The 23670-nt window shown below is 42.1% G+C and overlaps 2 protein-coding genes across 10 annotated transcripts in view; one reads left to right on the top strand and one right to left on the bottom strand.

Annotated features, from left to right (window-relative positions):
* Positions 1-14161, bottom strand: part of Ttc19 (tetratricopeptide repeat domain 19) — a 60724-nt gene extending 46563 nt beyond the window's left edge. For 4 of the 6 annotated variants that reach the window (XR_005878253.1, XR_002382276.2, XR_002382275.2 and 1 more), the window contains exons 1-7: positions 13947-14159; positions 13759-13862; positions 12049-12159; positions 11575-11613; positions 10801-10857; positions 10039-10100; positions 5410-5504 (exon numbers count right to left, since the gene is read on the bottom strand). Coding sequence is in view for 3 of the 6 variants with exons in the window: in XM_021225800.2 (XP_021081459.1) it covers positions 5410-5504; positions 10039-10100; positions 10801-10857; positions 11575-11613; positions 12049-12159; positions 13759-13862; positions 13947-14127 (649 nt within the window). In the remaining 3 variants the exon portion in view is untranslated. Of the gene's footprint in view, positions 1-5409; positions 5505-10038; positions 10101-10800; positions 10858-11574; positions 11614-12048; positions 12160-13758; positions 13863-13946 lie in introns of all 6 variants that reach the window. The other 2 variants (XM_040748832.1, XM_005067633.4) reach the window with 2 other exon arrangements.
* A 53-nt stretch (positions 14162-14214) lies between these two features.
* Zswim7 (zinc finger SWIM-type containing 7) overlaps positions 14215-23670 on the top strand; it is a 36655-nt gene continuing 27199 nt past the window's right edge. For 2 of the 4 annotated variants that reach the window (XM_040748835.1, XM_013111812.3), the window contains exons 1-3: positions 14215-14369; positions 17491-17512; positions 20467-20569. In XM_040748835.1, the coding sequence (XP_040604769.1) occupies positions 14294-14369; positions 17491-17512; positions 20467-20569 (201 nt within the window). In that variant the 5' untranslated portion in view covers positions 14215-14293. The remainder of the gene's footprint in view (positions 14370-17490; positions 17513-20466; positions 20570-23670) is intronic. The other 2 variants (XM_040748836.1, XM_005067635.4) reach the window with 2 other exon arrangements.

Below are 23670 nucleotides of genomic sequence, written 5' to 3'. Positions count from 1 at the left end.
TTGGTTCCCTATTGGCCAACAGTGCTTTATTGACATATACACAGGACTTCCCCCATCACTGTTCCTATATGAAACTAGTGGTCAACTTACAAGTAAGGTTTAAATAAATTAAAAAGCAAAATACTAAAACTCTTTAGAAAATTAGAACAGGAAAAAAAAAAAGGAAAAGGAAAATGTGGAAAGCTGAAGAAAATTGTTCTTAATGATAATTTCCTATATGAAACTAGTGGTCAACTTAACAAGTAAGGTCTAAGTAAATTAAAAAGCAAAATACTAAAACTCTTTAGAAAGTTAGAACAGGAAGAAAAGAAAGAAAAAGAAAAATGTAGAAAGCTGAGTGACAGGAGACCTGCCTGCCGACTTGTTTAAAATACCCTTCAGGGCATTGTGCCCCAGAGTACCAGGCCTTTACCTCACTTTCTGCAACTCAAATTCCAAAACAATGCCTGGCACAAGACACCAACTTGGTGTTTATTAAAAATTAATAAGAGTTGGGGCTGAACAGATAGTTCAACAGTTAAGAGCAAGTGATGCTCTTGCAGAGGTCCAGAGTTCAATTCCCCCAACTGTCTGTTACCCTAGCTACAAGGATTCCAAAACCCTCTTCTGGCCTCCACAGGAACCTGCACTCATAAGCAGGTTCACAGATACAAATATTTTTTTAATTAAAAAAACTTAGTAAAAACAAATGAAATACATATTGAATATCATGTACATCATAAAAATACCCTAAACTGAACACAAACTGTAAGACTCATTTATACACACTTAATAAAACCATGGGACTACAAGGCCAACTGGCCTAGTCTGTGGCAGCAAACAATAAGAGACACTGTTTTGCACAGGGTGCAAGGTCTGAACAACACCCTAGGTGTCCTCTGACCTTCAAAAGCATACCATGGTAATCACGCCTCCCCAAGGAAAAGCACAAACAAATGATAAGCCTCACTACACAAGACATCTATATCTGAAACCTTGTCAATAAAGCTGATAAGGCTACAGAAGTTAATGTGCTTCAAGAAAGGGCATACAGCCTTTCACAAAAATAAAAGCTAATAGTTAACATCTTCTCAGTTGTAGCTATGTATTATTAGTCACTACTCTAATGCTTTACATACATTAACTTGTCCAATTCTAAAGAGAATACTGCTTCTAATTTCCTACCAGAGACTAGAAGAGTAACTAATCTGACCAAATCAGCTACAACTCCAGTACCATGCCTGCCTGCCTGATGTCATGATCCCCACCATGATGCCATGGATTCTAATCCTCTGAAACCAGAAGCCCCAAATAAATCCTTTCTTCTATAAGTTTCTTTGTCATGGTGTCTTATCACAGAACCAAGTCCCACAAGTTATCCACTGACCTTTACAGGCACACTGGGGCACACATGAATGCCTGGGCATGTACACACACACACAAATAAATGAATATCATAAAATTATTTTAAAATAAAATTTAAAAGCAACAAAAAGCAAGTTAACTCCAAAGAAAACAAAATATGGCAATAAAATTATATAATCATATTACATGGCTCAGCAAGTAGTGTTATTTACATATTTATATATAGACACAACTAAAAATTGTAATCTTAACTCTTCTGTAAGCCAATAGCTCCCAAAAAGTACCAAGGACCTGTGTTCCCATCCCAGAGTCCACATCTGAAAAGCCAGGGATTTGGCATGCTTAAATGGAAAGGCAAAAGGTGGATCTTAGGGACACTGGCCAGTCAGGCTCCAGGCCAAGGAGACCAACAATGTGGAATGACACCCAAGGCTGACCTCTCGCCTCCACTCACAAGTCCATGCACTTACATATTTCATGTGTGCACACACAGAAGAAAAAATGTCAGAAGGAAGTGGTTCACTTGAAAACAGATGGGGGGGGTGTGGCAAGGAAATGTTAAAGTCTTATATTTGACTTTTAATAGTATAGTGGGAGCTGTAGAAATTAAATTGGAAGAAAAATACATATTCATAATAAAAATAAACTACGCAGAAAAACACAAATGAACTATAAATTTACAAATCTTAAACAACCAGAGAAAATATGTCTAATTCTTAGATCATTCAGCCCTTGGTCTATGTATTATAGGAAATTAGGCTCTTACAAACTACGTATGCTACTTTGTATGTAATTAAACTGTATGTTTTGTCAACACTGAGGCAGTGTTGCTCACCTTGAATTTGAGACAGGGACTCTTACTGGTCTGGAGCTTATGGGACTAGGGCAGACTGACTGGCCAGCCAGTGAGTCCCAGAGATTCCCATCCCTACCTCCCCACTGCCGTTATTACCAGGGAACTGCACCACATCCAGCTTTGACATGGGTGCAATGATGATGTCTTCAGTAATTACACATGTATCTACATTACAACACGGGGACAAAAAAACCCAGACCAATTTTTAATATCTTTTTCCCTAATGTCCTTTTGGTACAGGGCTAGTCATACAGAACACACACAAATTTTTGTGTTTTTGTTATGTGCCAGGTGTATGTATGTGAATGGTATGCCTGCATGTCCTCTGGCACACAAGATTGTTCCTTCCATGCATACACATGAGCATGAACACTCATACACATAAAAAGAAATCAGGTCATAGGTCAGCCTCAGTGTTGTTCCTCAAGAACTGTCCACTTCGTTTTTGAGACAAGGTCTCTTCCTGGGACCCAGGACACACCAACAAGTTAGGCTGGCTAGCCAGGAAGCCTAGGGAGCCTCCTGTCTCTGCCTCCCCGGCAGTGGACTTTAAGCTTCCATCACCATGTCTTTTCACATAGGTTCTGGGGGTTGAACCTGGATCCTAGTGTTTGCACGGAAAGCATTTTATGGACTAAGCTATCTCCTCAGCCTTCCCTTTCTTTAATACAGTCTCACTCTGTAGCCCAAGCTGTTCTCAAACTCATAGTAATAATCCTCTTGCTTCAGCTTCCCAAATGCTGAAAATGTAAGCATGAGCCATTACACTTGAATTTGGAAAATCATTTGCCATGCCAGGACCTGATGCCAGAATATATATGTATGTATGTATGTATACTGAATTCTGTTTAATGTGACAATAGAAGAAGCACTAGATTGGATTCAGGAGCCCCAAGTCTAGCTACTACAAACAACCAACAAATGATCTGATTCCTCAGAAAATACCTCTTTTCCACATACAGATAAGCGATGATAATATTTCATAGATTTGTCCCAGAAGACCCCCATTATACTCTGGAGCATAATGGCTACTCTTCTGCCCAGCACACTTAACCTCATCCACAATTACTCACAGATTAATATTTTAAAAAGCCATGGATGGTGGCATATGCTTGTAATACCAGCACAAGAGAAGCAGAGATGGGGATTCCTGAAGCTTGATGACCAGTCAGCCAACCCTATTTGGCAAGTTCAAGGCCTGTGAGTAAACCTGACTCCCCAAAATACAATGGACAACATTTGAGGAACAACGCCCAAGCCTGTCCTCTGGCACACAAGATTGTTCCTTCCATGCATACACATGAGCATGAACACTCATACACACAAAAAGAAATCAGCTTGCATATCCAACAATTATTCTTTTGCCTAGAAAAAAAATATATTTTCACAGTGTATTATTAAAAGCCAGGCTATATTAGAAAGTAAAAAGCTATTCTTTCTTAGCAACAAGATTATCTTCACTTTCTTCATAATGCTCTCCAGAATTTTCTTTAGAAAATACATAACTACTTTTGGAGCTGGAAAAAGCCTTATACTCTTAACAATAAAGGTATATAATAAAGAGTATAATAAAGTTTTATACTCTTGATCAAGGGGTTAAAAATGCAGCTCATTTGGTAAAGTGCTTGTCTAGCCCTGAGTTCAATCCACAGCACAACAGAAACCAGTATGGTATAATCCTAGCACTCAGAAGGTAGAGGCAGGACGATGAGAAGCAGGAAGTCATCCTTGGCTATACAGTAAGTTTGAGGCTAGCCTGGGATACACAGAGACCTTGGACAGAGTGAATGAGAGAGAAAGAAACACACAGAGATTAAATAAATCAAGGGCTATTGACAATGGCTCACAGTAGTGAAGAGGCTGAGGCAGGAGTGAGTGCCTTAAATTTGAAACCTATCTGAGAAAGAGAGAGAAGAAAAAGGAAGAAAGGGAGAGGGGGGAAAGGAAGAGGAAGAGAGTGGGAAGGGAGAGAGAGAAAGAGAGACTTTTGAGTAGCAGAAATCAAAAGATCCATTTTGGACATGTCTGATGTTGAATAACCATTACACAGTATAGGCAAGACCAGACCAATAAGTTCTGTCTTGGTGCCAGCCAGATATCAACCTGGGAGGTATAAATATAACAGCTGAATGTCATAGGACTACATGGCATTTCCTAGGGTGTGAGCCAGATGGAAGGGAAGCAGGTGAAGACATCTCTGAGGCCAGCCACCATCTGGAAGCAGGGATGAAGAAGGGGATGGATCAATGAGATGCCCCAGAAGCCAAGGGATAATGTTCCCCATAGGAGACAGTGATCCCATGAGTCAAAGCAACTATGAGTAAGACAGTTAAGTGCTAGACTTGGTGACATTGTGGAGTTGTAGAGAAGAAAACCTGACTATGTTCAACAGAGAATTAGAAGACATGAGGGATATACAACTCTTTGCAGGAGCTTTGATTTAAGGATGAAAAGTAGTTTGTGGTCTCATAGCATCTTGCTATCTCTTGGTATAGTCAGTACCGAACAAGTTTCTACATAAACGTAAAATCTTCAAATTCCTAGTACTTCAAACCAAGTATGAAACCCAAACAAAAATCCGGTGTAAAGGCATACACCTTTAATTTGATCCTCAAGAGGCAGTGACAGGTGCTATCTCAGAATTAGAGGTCTATATTGGAAGTTCCAGGCCAGCCAGGACTACATGAGAGGCCTGTCTCGAGAGAGAAGGAGAGAGAGATAGAGAGAGAGAAACTCAAACACAGAACTTGAAAGTTCCCTGACCACCCACCCAACTACGCTCCCAGCCTTTATGAGTGTAGATGGCCCACGCAAACATGAACTTTCTCTTCTTCCTTAACCTGCTGCATATTTAGATTTATTTTCTTTCTCTCCCTAATACACAGATTGGCACCTGGCAGGCAAGTGGTTTCCCATCCAGCTCTATGTTAAGACGTGACTGAACAAAAAGAAAAGACTTTCTTTATATTTATCAATTTCCCCAAAGATTACAAATGTAGCAGAATTTAGCTGAGTAATTATAAACCTGTCAACTAAGAGGCCTAGTCATTTAAACAAACACCCTACTTCAAGTGGCATTATAATAGCCACTAACTTCCCAGAATAAATAATTTTCTCTCCAGCAACACAGGCTCTTTCTATTAATGAACATTCAGCAACGGAAACCTCTGTGGAGAAAACCCAACACCTAGACAAGTCAATTTTCCTACCTGACATAATATCTTCTGCTAATTCCTTCTCTCTTTCAATTTTTTCCTCTAGAGTTGAAATGCAGAATTCATAGCCAGCAAGGGCAAATTCCTGTCTGGAAACAAGTATCAACAAACAGTTAGCTGTGCTCACCCTTTCTCCAACTCCTCTTTACTCACAATTACAGCTCTGCTGGAAGCATTATCAATAGGGGGAAGTTTGTATCTCTAGGCTGTATCTGCATTTCTCCAGTTTGTTTGCTTTCAAGTCATTTATTTAAGGTAAATTAAGGGATGCTGCCAACATTTTCATTGCTGTATAACCACTAGTCTTTCATTATCTCCCACTATAGAGTTTCAAGTCTATCTCTCCACATGACAAAACCCTACCCTGAGGCTTAGGCTTTTGGCCCTGAGCTTCCCTACTGTTGCCACCATGCACTTCTGGGAAACTTTGGGGGCTGAACGTTTCTCTCAAACTGTGTTTTGGCTTAAATTTTTTTTTAATTCTTCGGAAATCAAAATACTATCTATATCATAGAAAGGCTTGATGTATAGTCCTGGGCCCTGAGACAAACTGAGGAGACACACAAACACCTGGATTGATGCTGGGTAGTATCTACAGAGCTGCAGAGGAACATGAAGAGATTCCTTTTTCAACTCTGGTTCTTGCTCTTCCACACTGGGTCTACTTTTCTACCACCACCGACATTGTAAAGTTCATCCTTTCTCCTCTAGTGCTTTGCCAGGAGGAATCTGATGAGCTATTGCTCAACTTTATTCTCAGAATAAAGCATCTTCTTCCTTCTCCAGTCCCAAACCTTGGTAGAAGAGACGCACGCCTCCAGGCCCATGGCAAGAGGGTATGCCACAAGATGCTGTCTAAGTAAGAAGTCTACAGACAAATCCCTATATCAGCCTTTTACCTGAAGGACTCAGGGCCTCACACACACTAGGCAAGCACTCCAACACTGACCTATAACCCAACACTCAGCCTCTCTAAGCCCACAATCTGGCAATGTGTTTTCTTACCTCATGTTTCCCTTATTAAAAAGCATGAGAAAAGTAAAGTGATTTAAAAACTAATTGTTAATAGATACTTCTAGCTCTATGAGACTTATCTGTCTTATTTTTCAGCATTCATCATTGTTTGCTTTGAGCTTCTATTTGTCAGAGGAACTGAGACATCGTTAACATCCAGTCCTGTAAGTTGCTACTGTCAAGAGGGCACAGCTGCAATATTATCTGGCACCAGTCAAAATAGAAGCTCAAGATTTAAGTCAAGAGCTGTGCTATATTTTATTTCTGTAATCTAGGCTAGCATACGTTACAGAATAAACCCCCATCTCAAACCCACAAAGACTTGAAGACAAAGTCCCATAGAAGTTCCAGTCTATCTAGTGCCCAGTCAACATGCAGAGAGACTAAGCAGGCTGATGAAAATGGAGTTGTTGACTAGAATACAGGCCAGAGTTGGGACCTCCACCCCAAAGAGCAACTTTTTTAAACTGCATCTAGCTTTACCTGACATCAAATGTCTGGCATTAAGTTCTGCAGCAGCTAAAAATCTAAAGGAAACTAGCCTTACTTCTCTCCCCAAACCCACTCCCAAAATAGAACTCTCTAGAGATGATCCTGATTTACATACCATGTGTTCCCCCTTCAATGTCTACCTAGAGACAAAGGAATGAAAGGTTGTACCAGGTAACGTGTTGTCATCTAGAACCAAGGGAAAAACAACTAAGATGAAGGAACAGCTGAAACAATACCCTTATACTGGCTTCGTAGGCAATGTGAGGCATTTTCTTAACTGAAGATTGGTATGGGTGGTGCCTACACCAGGTGATTCCCAGGTGTATAAGAAAGCAAACCTACCGAGCCAAGAAGAGCAAGCTAGTAAGCAGTGCTTTCATGGCTTCTGCTTCAGTTTCTGCATCCAGGTTTCTGCTTTGAATTCCTGTCATGACTTCCCTCAGTGATACTGTGTGACTTAACGGTTGTAAAATAAAATAAGCCCTTTCCTCCTCACGTTACTTTTGGTCACGGTGTTTTACTACAGCAAAAGCAACCCTAACACAGAAATTGGTACCAGGACCATGGGGTATGGATGACAGACCCGACCAAGTTGTTTTAGGGGCAATTGTGGAAGGACACTGAAATTTTAGCCTGGGAAAGCAACTCAATGCTTAACAGGCTGGGGGGTGGGAGTGGAAGAAAGGGACGCTGTAGATATGCCGACAAATGAGGCCCGACTTTCAGAGTGAAACAATGACTGTCAGGGCTGTTTGTGTGCTATTCTGTAATAAGAATCTGTGGTTTTTCATCAGCTGGACCTGAAGAATCAGACTGATCAACAAGAGACCAACACTATTCACATAAAATGAAGCCTTTGCTTTGCTGGAGGAGTCAATGCTGCTTAGCCAAAGCTGAGAAATTAGTGGTGATTTTACTACCAGCATCACTGAGGTAGGTAATGGCTAAGGCTTTGGCCCTGTAAGGTAAGGGAGGAGGTCCTGCATAATGGTCACAGTGCAGCCTCAGTTGTGGTGGAGGCCCCAGCATATTGGAGACCAATATCACAGAACAACTGCCAGAGACAGAACAGCTGTGGAGCGGAACTGAACCAAGCCTATAAGCTATGTATGCAGGGGAGAACCAGCTGGAGCTGCCTAGCCCTTTGGAGACCAGAAGATCTTGAGTCTCAGACATAACAGCTATTTACACTTCTGAGAAGAACTGGGTTTTGCTTTGACTTGATCAGAGCCATGCCCTGGTTCTTCCCTCTTAGAATAGAAAGTATGCACCTTACTTTGGTCTTAACAAAACCCACAACTGGATATTTTAAAGAGGCTGAATTTTAAAGCATTTGAAAAAAATACTTTAATACTATGCAACTTTTAAAGTTATATTATGTTTTAGGCCAGGAGTGATGATATACACCTTTAATTCCAGCACTCAGAAAGCAGAGACAGGTGGATCTCTGAGTTGGAAGCCAGCTTGATCTACACAGTGAGTACCAGAACAGCTAGGACTGATCCTGTCTCAAAAAAGATTATGTTTTACTTTGTGATAGTAATATTAATATGACATCTTGGAGTCAAGATCGAAAAGTAAGGTTATATGTGAACAGTGATGTGTTTCTGTGTCAAGGTGACAAGGGGTCAATCATGCTATCTAGTTTTTGGTCAACATGATACAATCTAGATTAAAGAGGGACTCTCAGCAGAGGAAATGCCCCATTAGATTATCCTGTAAGCAAACCTGGGGAGGGGGTGGCAGTTTCTTGGTTGATGATTGACAAGGAAGGGCCAGCCCATTGTGGGCCATGTTACCCCAGGCAGATAGTCCTGGGATATATAAGAAGCAAAATGAGCAAGCCAGGAAAAGCAAGCCAGGAGGCATCATTACTCTCTGAGGCTCATGCTCCGGTTCCTCCTCAAATCTCTACCTTGGTTTCCCTCAATAGACTATATTCTACCACAGCAAAAGAAATCCAAGAATTCAAGATCATTTGTGGTGATACACACCTTTAATCTCAGCACTCAGGAGGCAGATACAAGTATGAATTAGAGGTCAGCCTGTCTAAACACCGAGCTCCGGGATAGCTAGGGCAACATAGAGATGCCCTGTCTCTAAAATAATTTTTTTTTAAAAAAATGAAACTTATCTACTATTTTTAAACCTAATTCCAAACTTCCATATCCAGACTTCCCTCTGCTACTAGCTATATCCCTCTCCAAAATCCTACCGATTATTTCCACATGCTCTGAAGACATTTAAACAAAACATCTAATTCCACTTATAGGCACTTGTGCTAGATAGATTTATGTCAACTAGACATAAGCTAGAGTCATCTGAGAGGAGGGAATGCAACTGAGAAAATGCCTCCCTTGGGTGAGTTGTAGACAAACATGTAGGGCATTTTCTTAGTGACTGGCGTGGATGGGGCCACGCTGGACTGGTGGTCTTGGGTGCTATAAGAAATCAGGCTAAGCAAAGCAACAAGCAGCAGCCTCCATTGCCTCTGCATCAGCTCCTGCCTCCATGTCCCTGACCATTTTGAGATCTTGCCTTAGCTTCTCTCCATATATAAACACCAAAAAAAACCTTTCCTCCCCAAGTTGCTTTTGGTCATAATGTTTTAACACAACAAAAGAATCCCTAACTATGACAGCACTATTTCCAGAATGGATAGTAAACTGAGCCAGAGAAAACCCGTAAGTAATTCTCACCATTTAACTTCATACTTAACTTCCTCTTTTGCTGGTAGCAGTAGAGTGACTTCTTTAGGTCTATTATACTGTGGTACTTTTTACACTGTTCCCTTTGCTTCTAAGAAGAGTTAGCTACAGGTCTAACTCAATTTCTCTTCTCATTTCAAGCAAGAATTGAATACTTGATTAGCTATCACAGTACAGTTACAGGAATGAGGACTGTGTTCCACTCAAGTAGATGGAAACAAAAAGAGGGAAACTGGAAAGGCCTCAAAATTTAAAAGATGAGAAATGCAACACCTTGAGTGTGAAACTCAATTTTTCGGAGACCCAGATGATTGACAGGTAAATTAAACTAAAAGCCCAAGGTCTTGAGTGTTCTGCTTATCACTCTACTAGCTAGCCATTGCCACATCTATATTCTGATCATACTTACTTATTCTGAGCAGCATAGATACTGGCCAGCTTCAGAGAGATTTCGATTATTGCATTGTCCTCCTGTTGGACCAAAAACAAGAGAGAATAAAAATTTCCTATGGAGTATTTCCAACTTCTCTACTAAATTTGGTCTCAAAGCCAGTCTTTCTTTCTTTAAAGGAATTAACCAACTATGAATTCTTTGGCAATCATTACTTGGAATCAGTGAAATACTAGCCATTTTTTTTACAGGTCTAGGGGTGAAAATAACGACCTTTTTTTGTCAAAATACCTATGTGCTAGGCCTAAGGTTACAGGGCATATCGTGGTTGGTTTTTTGGTCAACTAGAGACAAGCTACAGTTATCTGGAAAGAGGAACCTCAATTGAGAAAAAGCCTCCATCAGACTGTAGGCATGTCTGTGGTGGCATTTTCTTGATTCACAACTGATGTGGGAGGGTCCGGCCCACTGTGGGTAGTGTCACCTCTAGGTAAGTGGATTTGGGTGATTAAGAAAGCAAGCTGGGTGAGCCACATGAAGCAAGACAGTAAGAAGCAGTTATCTATGTCCTCTGCTTCAGTTCCTGTGTCTAGATACCTGCCTAGAGCTCCTACCCTGACTTCCCTCAGTGATGGACTCTTACCAGAAAGTTTAAGATGAAATAAACTCTTTCTTCCACAAGTTACTTTTAGTCATAGCAACAGAAACCCTAACTAAATCAAGGAGTTTTCATTTTGTTAACTGCTTTGATAAGAAGGCAATATTAGACAGTGTCCTTACCTGCTTCATGCCTCCTCCAAGCAGGTAACTCATTGTTGCTTTAAAAAGTTGTTCTGCCTAAAAATATAAAGATTTTTTAAAAAACCATCTATATATGATCCTTGATTCTAGATTCTAAATACCAATCTAATATGCACACACACACACACACACACACACACACACACACACACACACACACACACACACACACACACACACAGATATGGGGAGCACTGAGACTCTTATAAAGGAACCAAAGGATAAGGACCTCATATCTTCTTGGTACCTTAAAGTACCCTGCGATGAGTGGAAACTAACTTCAAGAGATTAACCAATGTGATAGATTGTAAATTGTCCCCTAATAGTCACCCTATCAATTAAGTTTTTAAAATATCCTCAGTTTTTTTTAATCAGCCTTCCTTACAGTTAAGTGTGATCATACCACGAAGTTAAGTTCTGGCTAACAGTAACACACAGAGAGAATGCCAACACCCTCAAGACATTTCATAAAGATGTTGCTTGCACCAAATTCCCACAGGCTGGAGGCGAGTCAGCTTACTCAAGCAGATGAAGACATACATACCTTAAGATGAATCTGAGATTTTTGAAACACATAACAGAGACGCCTAATCTGCTTTTAGTCTTTGGCCTACTTGTGGGCTAATCGATTAAAAAGAAACACAGCTGTACTTGAGTCACTGTATTCTGGGGACTTTTTTGAGGAATAACATATACCCTTACTGTTCCCTTAAAGAGTTACCAATTCAAGATATTACAAAGTGATTGACTTACATTTTCAAGCTGCCCTCGTATAAATGCTAAGTTGGCCATCTGAAATCAAACATAAATAGTTGCTCAGTTCAGAGTACCCCACTTTACACAGATTTAAAAACCTTTAAGAGAAAGATTCTTTTGTTTTCACAATCTTAAGAAAAAGTTCAAAACAGAGAAAACATCACCAGTTAATCTGTTAGAAGCACAGTGCAGCAATGGTGAGAGACGCACAGAGTTTTCCTACACTCTCTGCTGAGAGTAAACTAAACCTAGGTCTGCTCATCACTGAAGAGAAAACACTAAGGCATTTGCTTCTTTCTAGTCTGAAATCCTAAGTGAACCCACAGAGGATACAAAAAGTTAAAACCAAAAGAAAACGTAGGAAACAAAACCCTCCGGGACATTTTGAGAGTCCAGAAGATAAACTAGGAGGAGCACTTTCTCAGCATCCATCCTTCCTCATCAACAGCTCTAACTGGTCAGAGGAGTTACCAAGTCGTAAGTGTAAGAGATGGCTTTCTTGTTATCGCTCTGGTACGCAAGCCGAAGAGCATCATGCAAAATCAGCTCTGCTGCTTCTGGCTCATCTCTCATGATGCTCAACTAGAAAGAGAAGACAGAGAAAACACGGAATGAAATGTAAGGAAAGCAGACGTGCACACTGCTACAGAGCAGATATATCACAGTATGTACAAGGAAGGTATTCCTGCATCATGGATTTATTGCATCCCCATGACGCTCAGGTTACCACGCTGACGAGACGGCAGGGAGACCAGCCTCCTTGCACCTTGGGATGCTCATACAACAAAGTTTTGACTAACAGACCCAACAGAAGGAACATAAGCAGTCTTTACCTTTTTTCCCCCTCCTGAGACAGAGACCAGGTTGACTTTAAGCCCCCAGAGGTCCACCTGCCTCTGCCTCTCCAGGGTGCCGAGGTTAAAGGTGTGCACCACCTCACCTGACACTGCATTTACTTTCTAAGGAAGCTGCTAGTCTTTCACCTTCTTTCCCTCTTCTCGCAGATTAAAAGGAAGCGTGTAGGACAAGTAGGTGTAATTAAAACTCGTGAGAAGAGCAATGAAGAAAAACAACTCAAAGGAATCCCATCTAATGGGAATCAGGAAAGTGCTCAAGAAATGAGAGTAAAAAAAAAATGAGGTAAGGAGAACAAGGGGTGAACCAAATATCAAAACGGACAGAAGAGGGACCCCAATGGAGATGAGTGAAGCTCCCTCCAATAGGCTGAAAAGAATGGTTCCTCAGAAGTGCAAGGAAGGGCAGGGGGAGAGGACAGTGAGTCACAGAGTTACCGCCCCAGGAGGATGAGACTGCTGGCTTAGGTCACTTTCGATCCTGCAGCCCATGACGGGCTCGGGTCTTCTCAGGGATAGAGTGAGAAGTCACTCAGGTATCAGGCAAGAAAGCACTACATTCTGGTTTACACTCTCAAAACATCCCTGAGGTTGGGATGCTGCATGGAGAACTACAGTGGGGTAAGAGGACCACAGGACCACTGTGAGAAAAACTGGGGAGATGGGGCAGGGTCAGCAAGACTTGTGTTATTCCGATGGCACTGTGACTATTGCTGTGTAAGTGGGAATTACCAACAACGAACTTTAAGAATCACTTACTTTCCAGGTGGTAAAGTGAAGCCTGCTTAAGAACATATTTGGGGGAGGCATTTAAGAATAAGTGCTCAGTTCAGAGCATGCTAGGGCGCATGCTAAGTCTGGGGTAGCTAGGACATCACGAGAGAGACAGCATGTGAATGGCACACTGCAGTCTGGACACAAATTTGGACAAATTAAGCCGATATTGAACCCATTGGAAGAGATGGAATGAACCTGGCCAGAAAACACACAAGAATGTGGAGAAAGAGATTTAGACGCTAACCAAGAGACATAATCAACACCAAATTGCATTTTCGGGGCGTCATGCATATACTATGCACAAAATGTCATTTCAGCTTGGCTGGTTAGCTGATTAAAACCACCCCCGCAAAACATCCTCAATCAGTATATTTGGACAAAAGAGAACTGTGAGGGTGTCATCCCCACCTGCACTCAAGACTGCAGTGGTTTTGCGGCAGGATTCATCGGGGACCAGTCTGGACCGAGCCCAACCTTCCACCTGGGGCCAATCCCTCCAGGCTTCGGGAAAGCCGAACGGAGAGCGCGCACGCCCGACCGAGCCCCTCACCTTAGCTCGCTTCAGCAGCTGGATGATCTCAGCCTCCGACTCGTCTGCCGTGTCCTCTCCCGGATGCTCCGCCGCCGCTGCGGGCCGCGAGAACCAGGCGAGCGCTGCGAGAAGCGGCTCAGAGGTCACCGGGACCGGCCCGCGCCCTCACCCGTCCGCCCGCCCCCGCCCGGGAGCGCGCCGCTCACCTGCCAACAGCGGCAGCAGTCCCTGCCCCCGCGCCGACGTGCCTCGGCTCGGCCGCCCCTCGGCGCCCGGCCCCGTGTCGCCAGCCCGCTCGGGCAGCAGGCGCGCGGCGCAGCCTCCGCACCGCCGGCCCGCGGCCCGCAGCAGGGTTCGGCCCAGGCGCCAGCGCAGCAGCCGGAACATACCGACGACGCGTCCTCAGCGCTCCGCCAGCAGAGGCTGGCATGGGACGCCCCGCCTGTCCGCATGCGCGGTGACGCGTGCCGACGTCACGCCGCCTCGCCCCGCCTCTGGCCTGGAGCGCGTGAGGAGCTCGCCGCGGAACTGAGGAGAACGCCCGGGGCGAGCCATGGCGCTCGCGCTGCCGGAGGTCGTGGAGGAGCTCCTGAGCGAGATGGCCGCCGCTGTGCGGGACGGCGCGAGAAGTACGGCCCGCGGGCTTTTTAATTCTACCCCGCATGGTTCGGTCTCTAAAGTCTGTGCTCGTTGAGTTGTTTAACTAAACCCAGGAGTGTGAGCGACTACACGTCAGATCCTGGAGTACGAGCGGCGGGGTGGGAACCCGGGGTGCTTGAAGAGAGCTGCTTGGTACACCCTAGGAGTAGGCAAAGGCCAGGGATTCGGAGTGGCAGAGGCTTAGACAATTTTGAGCTCCTCAAAATCTTTTTCCACGATTCGTGATGCAAAGTCTGAGAATAATACCCTCGTTTACTTTGTTCGGATAAAAATTTTAGGGTCGCAAAATCGAAACATCTGGCAGTTGAAAAATACTTTTTACCTCTGGCCAGCAGAGGGCGGCCTATGCCTGTCTTCAACGAAATGACCAAAGATGATGCTTGCATACCAGTCGGTGTAGGAGAATGTATGTACTCCGTAGCTCAGCTAAAGACTGTTTGCACTGAGCTTCGGCGGATCCCCTCCACCGCCTAATACCAGGCACAAGACTGTAACCTCCGCACTTGGGAAACGGAGACAGGAGAATCAGAAGTTCAAAGTCAGCCTCAGCTACATAGAGCTAGGTCAGATGGGCTACTGGAGACTGGCTCAAAACGGGGAGGCGGGGGAGGAAGGGCAGGGTGGAATCCTTCTAGGATGTAGACTAGAAGCACTCTTCCGAAAATGGTCCCTCTAAATAATAGTCAAATTAGAGCTCAAAACTGCTACTGCCCATTCATCATGCTTTGTGAAAGGGTTTGAGTTACTGTTTTAAACCAGTGTTCTCATTTTTCTCTTTTACATATGTGTAAAAGATTCGGCCAACCACGTATTCAAACACGCATTGATTCCAGAAAGGTTCTGGGGGTGTCAGTCTGATGTGCACTCTTGCTTCCTGGATTCCTTCCTCTCTATTCACCTATATATTGCTTCCTGTCTTATATTATGAAGTACATACTTTTTGAGGCTCTGAATGTCTGAAAAAGGTTTTTCTAGTCTCACACTTCACTGAAAGAAAGGTATTAAATTACATGTTGGAAGTAATATTTCTTCAGACATCTGAAAGCATTATTCCATAATCGTCCAGCATTTTGCATCTTGCATAGTTCCTGAATTTTGTCTGTGGCCTTTGTTTTCTCTGGGTGTTTGAATTGCTGCTGTTCCTAGATACCCATGGAGGACTGGTTGTGAATATCACGGGCACAAGTTTCTTCTGTAAGATCACACATAACGCACACTCTCCTTTCTCTGTACTTTAATGTTTTAAATCAGCAGTTACTCACCTCTGCGGTGGCAGTGCCGTGTGGGTAGATGCTATCCTGTGTTTCTTAGGAGAGAATGACGAAAGAATGACATCTTTAGTAGAGACTCAGAGGTTGGGGCTTGGGGTGTTGGTAGTGCTGGTTTCTGTTTGGTTTTATTTGGTCTCTTTGTAGCCTGGACTGGCCGTAAGCTCACAGTGTTCATGCCTAAGCCTTCTGAGTGTCAGTTACAGGTGAACATCTGGCTTTTCGGTTTCTTTTTCGAATTTTCTGTGTGTGGGTGTTTTGCCTGAATCCGTGTATTGTGTGAATGCAGTGCCCTCAGAGGCCAGGAGATGGCATCAAATCCCCCTTGGGCTGGACTATGAGGGAGCTGGGATGCCAACCCTGCAGAGCCATAGTTCCAGTCCCTCAGGTTCATCCGCAGATGTTGTTCCCACGTGTGTGGAGAGCTAGTAATATCTTATGACCCTGATTCTCAATCCTCTGATAAGATTTTGTTTTCTACTCCACCATATGGCACTCCTAATGTGCTTTACAGAGGTTTTATCTTCTCTCTAGTATTCATATCACTTGGTTATGGGATGTCCTTTATTGTCCCTCTGCTTCTTGAGAACTTCCTTCAACTGTATCTTCCAGATTTTCTCTGAAGTTTTTAATTTCTGATGTTATATTTAATTTATGCTTTTCCACTGAAAATAATGAAGACCCTCATGCCTATTTTATTATCTCATTAGCTTGTTTGTTCTGATATTAGTAATAGGTATTGGAACTTTCCCTCTGACCACTGTTCCCTTTCCTTAGATTCCTTGTTACTGTTTTCTTTTTACTTTGTTGTGGTAGTTCTTACTTGCCATGTTTAAGAGGAGAAGACTCAAGCAAGGCCTTACAGATGAAGATTATCAGTTTCCTGTTGGCTTGATCAGATTCCCCAGTGAGTCTCCTGCCAAGAAGAATAGCTCAGTGGGAGAGGGGAGAAGAGGGTTGGTTGCTTATCTCACAAGAGTCATGTTGGAAAGAGATCAGCAGGTCCCCATTTTTTGTTTTTGTTTGTTTGTTTTTTGTTGTTGTTGGTTTGGGGTTTTTTGTTTGTTTGTTTTTGTTTGTTTGTTTTTGTTTTTGGTGTGTTCTCCTAGTCCAGAAATCCTGGGTTAGAGCCTTTCTTGAAAATCAGTGGTCATCTGCCAGAGTGAGGGAACAAAGCCACCCACAGCTAAAAAAGGAACTGGGACTGATCTTCCTTTTGATGATGATGATGATGAAGAGGAAGAGGAAGAATTATTATTTTGAGACATGGTCTATCTAGTCCCAGCTGTCATGGAACTCAATATGTAGACCAGGCTGGCCTTGAACTCACAGAGATCTGCCTGCCTCTGTGCTGAGAGGGATTGATCCTTCTTAGACGGCTCTCAGAGAATCTTATGTTAGAGTTCCTGCCTGATCTCACCTCCAGAGATATCTAGTGTGATGAGTTCTGAGGTTTCTTTTGAGGGGGCTTGTCGAGGAGGGTAGCAAGTTCTGGAATATGTGTCAGACTTGTGCTTGGCTCTTCCTACCACTAGCTCTAGATTCAGATTACTAGGGTCTGGGAAGTTATATTTCACTTTGGTATCAGTTTCCACTATATTTTAGCTGCTATTTTCCAAACCCTGCCTTTCTCATCCTTGGTAACTAATGATTTTTCTTTAAATAATAAATCCTTTTATTGTTGTTCCAGTGGGGTTTGAGAAAGGAGTAGCATTGGATCCGAGGTTCTGTTTATGCTTTATGTGGTGGTTTGGTTATAGTGGTTTTAAGAGCTCCATGTTTGTACCCACGGTCTAACATGATTAACTTTCCCTTTTTACAGTCCCGGATGAACATCTCTCATCGTAAGTACATACTCTTTGATTTTTTTAAGAGTTACCTTGTTTAAGAGCCAAATCCATTCAGTACATTTCTTGGTTTTTAAAAGATAAGAAGAGGGCTGGACTTGCTGCTATTCCAGAGGACCCGAGTTCCAGTCAGAAGGTGCACAACCACCTATAACCCCAGCTCTGGGAGACCCAGTATCCTCTTTTGGCCTCTGTGGGCACAGCAAGCACATGGAGCACAGACTTGCATGTAGACAAAACTTCCATACACACACTTTTTTAAACATTAAAATAAAGCAAAATGGGCATGGTGGTACACTTGTAACCTCAGCACTTGGAAGGTAGAATACATGAGGACCAGGAGTTCAAGGTCCCCCTCAGCTATACTGGAAGTTTGAAGGCAGCCTAACATATGCAAGACCTTGTCTCAAAACAAAAACAAAACAAACAAAACTAAACTCAGGATCTGGAGAGCTGACTCAGTGGTTAAGAGCATTTGTTCAGTTCCCAGCACACATGTTCACAAAAGCCTCACACACACACACACACACACACACACACACACACACACACACACGCTCAGACACATGCACTTATGCATAAAATAAAGCAAATCTTTTAAAGGTAAACAAATAAGTAGAAAAAAGGCAAATAATAAAAGAAAACAAATAGCTAAAAACTTTTGGGGGAAGTGATATTAGTAATAATCATAAATGCAAAATAAAGATATTTTTTCTATAAAACTAGCAACCACAGGAAAAATGTTAATGAAATGTGGAGCAAAGGTTAAGTAATACCTTGCTGGTAGAGATGTTAGAAGGTAGCCTAGTGTCTTAGTTGCTTTTCTGCTGTTGTGGCAAACCATCATGACCAACGTAACTTATTAAGAGACAGCATTTAATTGGGGCTTGCTTATAGTTTCAGAGACTTAGTCCATGACTATCTGGGTAGGGAGCATGGCAGCAGGCAAGGAGACATGCGGGATGCTAGAGAAGTAGCTGAGGGTTCACATCTGATCCACACGCACAAGGCAGGGAGACTGGGGATGCACTGAGAAATCTCAGAGTCTGCCTCCAGTGACACACCTCCTCCAACAAGGCCACACTTCCTAATCCTTCCCAAACAGCCACCCTCACTGTGGATCAAGCTATTCAAATATATGAGCCTGTGGGGGGCATTCTCAATTCAAACCACCACACCTGGCAACTGGCAATACAGCTTTAAAACATATATATTCTTTGACCTGGATATTTCACTTATAAGAATGTCTCCCAAGAAAGTGACTGTGCTATTCATAAAGACTTTACAATGAGCAGATTCACCCAGGGCTGAATATGACCACAGAACAACCTGGAAATCATCTACTCAAAACCTGTTTGAGAGAATAAACATGATTCACTTTTACAGTATAGTTTTTTATAGCCATCAGAAGTAATAAAAAGGAATGTTTATGGTGTTTGAGAGGTATTTACAGAAGTCATAAAGCAGACAAAGCCATTTTAAGGTAGCTGGAGTTAACTATGGTTATATATGATTAAGAGCTCTTTATTGAGTCCTTTTCCTTATTTTTGTTGACTAAATAAATCTTCGTGTATTTGGTATAAGAAATTGGAAAGTGTCCTTCTCAATTCTTCCTAGTGATGTTGTGTGTGAGACTAGTTTATGGAGAATGAAGCAACACACCTGTTATTAAACTTGGTAAGCAGTGCAGTATGTGCATAGGTACATATACACATGTATGTAAACACAGTCATTCCATGAATAATAACATACCAAAACATTGTCAGGAAAGAAACCAGTAATTAGCTTGAGATCTGCTGTAGATGGAGTCCAGAGGTAGAGTATGTTCTGGGCATGTATGAGGCCCCGGGCTCAGTCTCCAGTATGAGGGCAGAGAGAAAGGAGGGAGGCTCAGACAGAGGGAAAGAGGAGAATAAGTAAGTGCTTGCCAAAGGGCTTAAAGGGAAGAACTGCCTGGCGCTCTATAAAGAAGCACCGAGAGAACTTTTTAAAATCTATATTATAGTATTATAGTCTTTTATTTTATCTTTTTTTTTTTTTTTTTTTTTTGGTTTTTCAAGACAGGGTTTCTCTGTAGCTTTAGAACTTGTCCTGGAACTCGCTCTGTAGACCAGGCTGGCCTCGAACTCATAGAGATCCGCCTACCTCTGCCTCCCAAGTGCTGAGATTAAAGGCAAGCGCCACCAACGCCTGGCTAGTCTTTTATTTTAAAACAAATAAACTGAAATAAATGAACAGGATGTTAACATTTATTCTAGGGAACAAATGAATGCATGGATTTGATTTCATTGGTTGTTTGGTTTTGAATCTTTTATTTTGTGTATGTGGGTGTTTTGCTTACATGTTTGTCTGTGCATCACATGCACGCAGTGCCCATGGAGGCTAGAGACAGGCATCGGGTCTCTTGGAACTGGAGTTTCAGATGGGTGTGAGCTGCCATCTAGGTCTTGAGAATCAAACCCAGGTCCTCTGGAAGAGCAACCACATCTGTAACTGCTGAGCCATCTCTCTAACCCAAGTCCATGGTTTTGTTAATACTTTTTCCAAATTAAAATTAGTTTTTATTTTAAGTCTGAGGACTGGGAAGGGAGGCAGCTCAGTTGGTAAACTACTTGTCTTGCAAGCATAGATGCCAGCACCACTTTAAAGCCAGGTGTGACTCCTGTGCTTGTAATCACAGCGCTAGCATCCTGGCAAGTTGCAGGCTGGTTAGCAACCATCCCTTAAAGAAGTGGATGGCACTCAAGGAACAGCACGCACAATGAGGGCCAAGACTGAGGCAGTATACTCAGTGGCACAGTGCTTGCCTGCTGGGTATGACGCTTTGGGTTCAATTTTCAGCACCACCACCACAAAAAAAGAAAAGAAAAGAAAGACAGTGGTCTTTTGTGTCAAGTTTCTGAGGTGACTCAGAATCAGTCCTTCTAATCCAGTGTCTTTGTATCTCCTAGGCTGAAGTTTGTGTTTGGGTCGTCAGCCATCCAGGCCTTGGACTTAGTTGACCGAGACTCTGTCACTTTAATCTCATCACCCAGTGGAAGGCGTGTTTACCAGGTAGAAGTCTAGGCGGGGGGGGGTAATCAAAACAGAAACCCTTAGGACATAAATCGATTAACAATCTCTGAAGTATAGGCATCCTGGACCATTAAGAGGCTTTGACCTAACTTAGTAAAGTTAACACAATCATAATTTAAGATTTGTGTTTATTTTAAATTGACAAAACTATATATGATATACAAAATGATGTCTTGATATACAATACCCTATGAGATAACTTCATGCTATTTATCCAACTACCTCAAATTATATTACATGCTTACTTTTTTTGTGATGAGAACACTTAAAAGCCCATTCTCTTAGACATTTTCAAGTCTGCAGTACATGGTTAGTGTAGTCAGTAAATCTCCTAAGCTTTGTCTCCTTCTCTAACTATTTCCCTAACCCAGAAAATGCTGGGTAGCCACCATTCTGCTTGGCTTCTATAAGCAGGAATAGTTTAGATCCACATACAAGATCATGTAGTATTTGATCTTCCTATACCAGGCTTGTTGCACTTAATATCTCCAGGCATTTTAGAAACTAAAGATAAATATGACTTGATTCTACTCAGTAGCACTGTATAGAACTAACATGGTAGGGACAGGTTCTTTTTCTCAAGTCTTATGGAGTATACCAACCTTTGCTCTCTTGTTGATAATAGGGGCACGCTCACACACATTTATTAATATTTTCATCTTGTTCATAATGTCATTTATAGGAAAAAGCCAAAATGCTCCTTGAGGTTATTCCATCTGTACGGAATAATCTTGTCAGTGTTGATCTTTTAAAACTGTTGTCAGAAGTATTGAAAATGAGTCAGACTCCTGAGTTCAGGAAGTCTGTATGAACCTTAGTTTGTCCCATGGGGCTTACAACAGATTTGTGATGAGACAGAAGCAAAGCAAAGTATTTCTTTTGCAAGAAACTGAAATGCAGAGGGTAAAGTAATAGTCAATCCGGCTACCTCATGCTGCCAGACTCACAACATGAGACTAGAAAAACAGACTATATAAACAGTAGGCCAACATAACCACCTGCTCTCCAGGCCAGCTCCATGAGATGGTGGTAAATATGGCTATGGTTGAGGGAGGCACATCTTATGCAGGACACAGAAATGCTGGCAGTGGTGAGCCAAGTTTGTGTTTGGCTCAAAAGGCTAAGAAAGAATATCAGTGGGAACAGACATTTTTTCATTGTTTAAATTCTGTCTTCTAGTGAACTTCTCAGAGCTGAGACCAGGTCAGCAATTCTTACTAAAAGAAAGTGACAGTTTTCTTAGAGAACAACTTGAACAAAACCTACTTTGACAAATACATGTGTCTACTTATGGATCAACTTGCCATTCCATATTGTAGTTGACATTAGTTGACTTGGCAGATCATCATGTGTTTCTTCATTAAGAAAATGAGTGTTGGATATATTTGCAATTTTTGGATAGTACTTTTCTACTCAAAGGGGGAATTTTCTCATGGTGGATTTATAGATGAGTAATCAGTTGGAGCCACTGAGTTTGTTTCTTATATGTTAACTCTTTGTATTTTATATACTTAAAATATCCAAGACTTAGAGACCCTTCCAGTCTTCCCTATGTTTTTTCATCATAGAATTCTGGTTTCAGGGCTAGAGAGATGGCTCAGCAGTCCTCTTGCAGAGGATCCAGATTCACATGGCGGCTCACAAATGCCTGTAACTCTAGTCCTAGGGGGATCTGGTGCCCTCTTCTGGCCTCTGTGGGCACCAGGCATGTATATGGTATACAGCATATAGGCAAGGAAAACACTCCTACATAAAAAAGAAAAATAATATAAATTTTGTTGTTGTTGTTTTTGAGACAGGCTTTCTGTGTAGTCCTGGTTGTCTTGGGACTCACTCTATAAACCAGACTTGCCATGAACTCAGTACTCTAACTATCGAGTACTGGGATTAAAGGCAAGCACCACCACCACCTGGCCTTATAATTTTTTTTTCAATTTCAAGTTAAAAATCTTTTTCAGTCTCTGTTCCATTATCAGCATAACACTTGACCAGAACAGGCAGACGTCTAGCTGTCCTTTAATTATGTGATTGGCTACTAGCTACAATTTTAAAGATTTTGTTTAAAACAATTTAAATTATTTTTGTCAATGATTTTCCTAATGGTTGTCCATCATATCCTTTATTATATTATATTGCTTTGTCATAAAAATGGACTCCCTAGATACGTAGCTGTCATCTTCAACTTTGGCTTGAATTGAATAAGACTGGAACTCTCAGACATTTTCACAGCAATCTTATGGTGTGTTGTTCAGTCATACACCTAAGACTCTGGCTTAATTCCTGGGCTGTATAAGATGATAGAAGTTGAAGCAACTACTCAATTCAGTAAGCTAACACAGTCACACAGCTAGCAGGAATGGTAAACCCTTTTTACAGAAAGAGGCAATAATCACAGGAAACAATAAATGCAGCTTCCCAACATGCAGTAGCCTAAGGGGTCTGAGATGGTTATAAGGCTATACCTGTGATTGATTGATGATAGGGTCATTCTCCTGACAAGCTACCCAGTCACTACAGACTTCCTGCCAGTCAGATGCCTGAGAGTCCAGTCCTGGTCTTAAGTGTGTTCTTTCTTGTTTGTTTCTTTTTTAAAACCTCAGTTGGGGGGGGCACATTCCAGCCTATGCTATGAGTGGAAAAACTTGGAGCAGTTCCTGTAAGAGAGGGTCCTTCTTCCACTGAAGAATGAAGATACTTAATTAAATCACCCCTAAGGTCAATTTCCAGTTCTAAACATTTCTAACTCAGATTTTTGCCTGATTATTGGGTTCATTAGTTGCCAACTGCTAGATAAGGAAGAAGCAAATTAAAGCACTTATTGTCTTTAGAGTGTCTACTGCCCCAGGGACTTGACCAGTTTACTTTGAATCTCAGACAGCTTTTGAAAGGATAAGGGAAGGGGACCTCTGTAGAATTTATCCCTGTCCCTAAATCAAACCAGGCTTTGATTCAATATAATCCAGGAAGCATTGTGATAGATCCAGGACCTGCAGAGTCCTGAAGGCTTTGTCTGTTTAAGTCTAAATCTAGAGAGAAAAGACAGGGATCCAAGTAAAGAAAGAACATTAAAGGTATTGGTA

This window comes from Mesocricetus auratus, unplaced genomic scaffold, assembly GCF_017639785.1.
Source record: "Mesocricetus auratus isolate SY011 unplaced genomic scaffold, BCM_Maur_2.0 Super-Scaffold_100007, whole genome shotgun sequence".
Classification (NCBI taxonomy): domain Eukaryota; kingdom Metazoa; phylum Chordata; class Mammalia; order Rodentia; family Cricetidae; genus Mesocricetus; species Mesocricetus auratus.
Note: the sequence above shows the minus strand (reverse complement) of the source record. Positions and strands in the feature narration are given on the sequence as shown.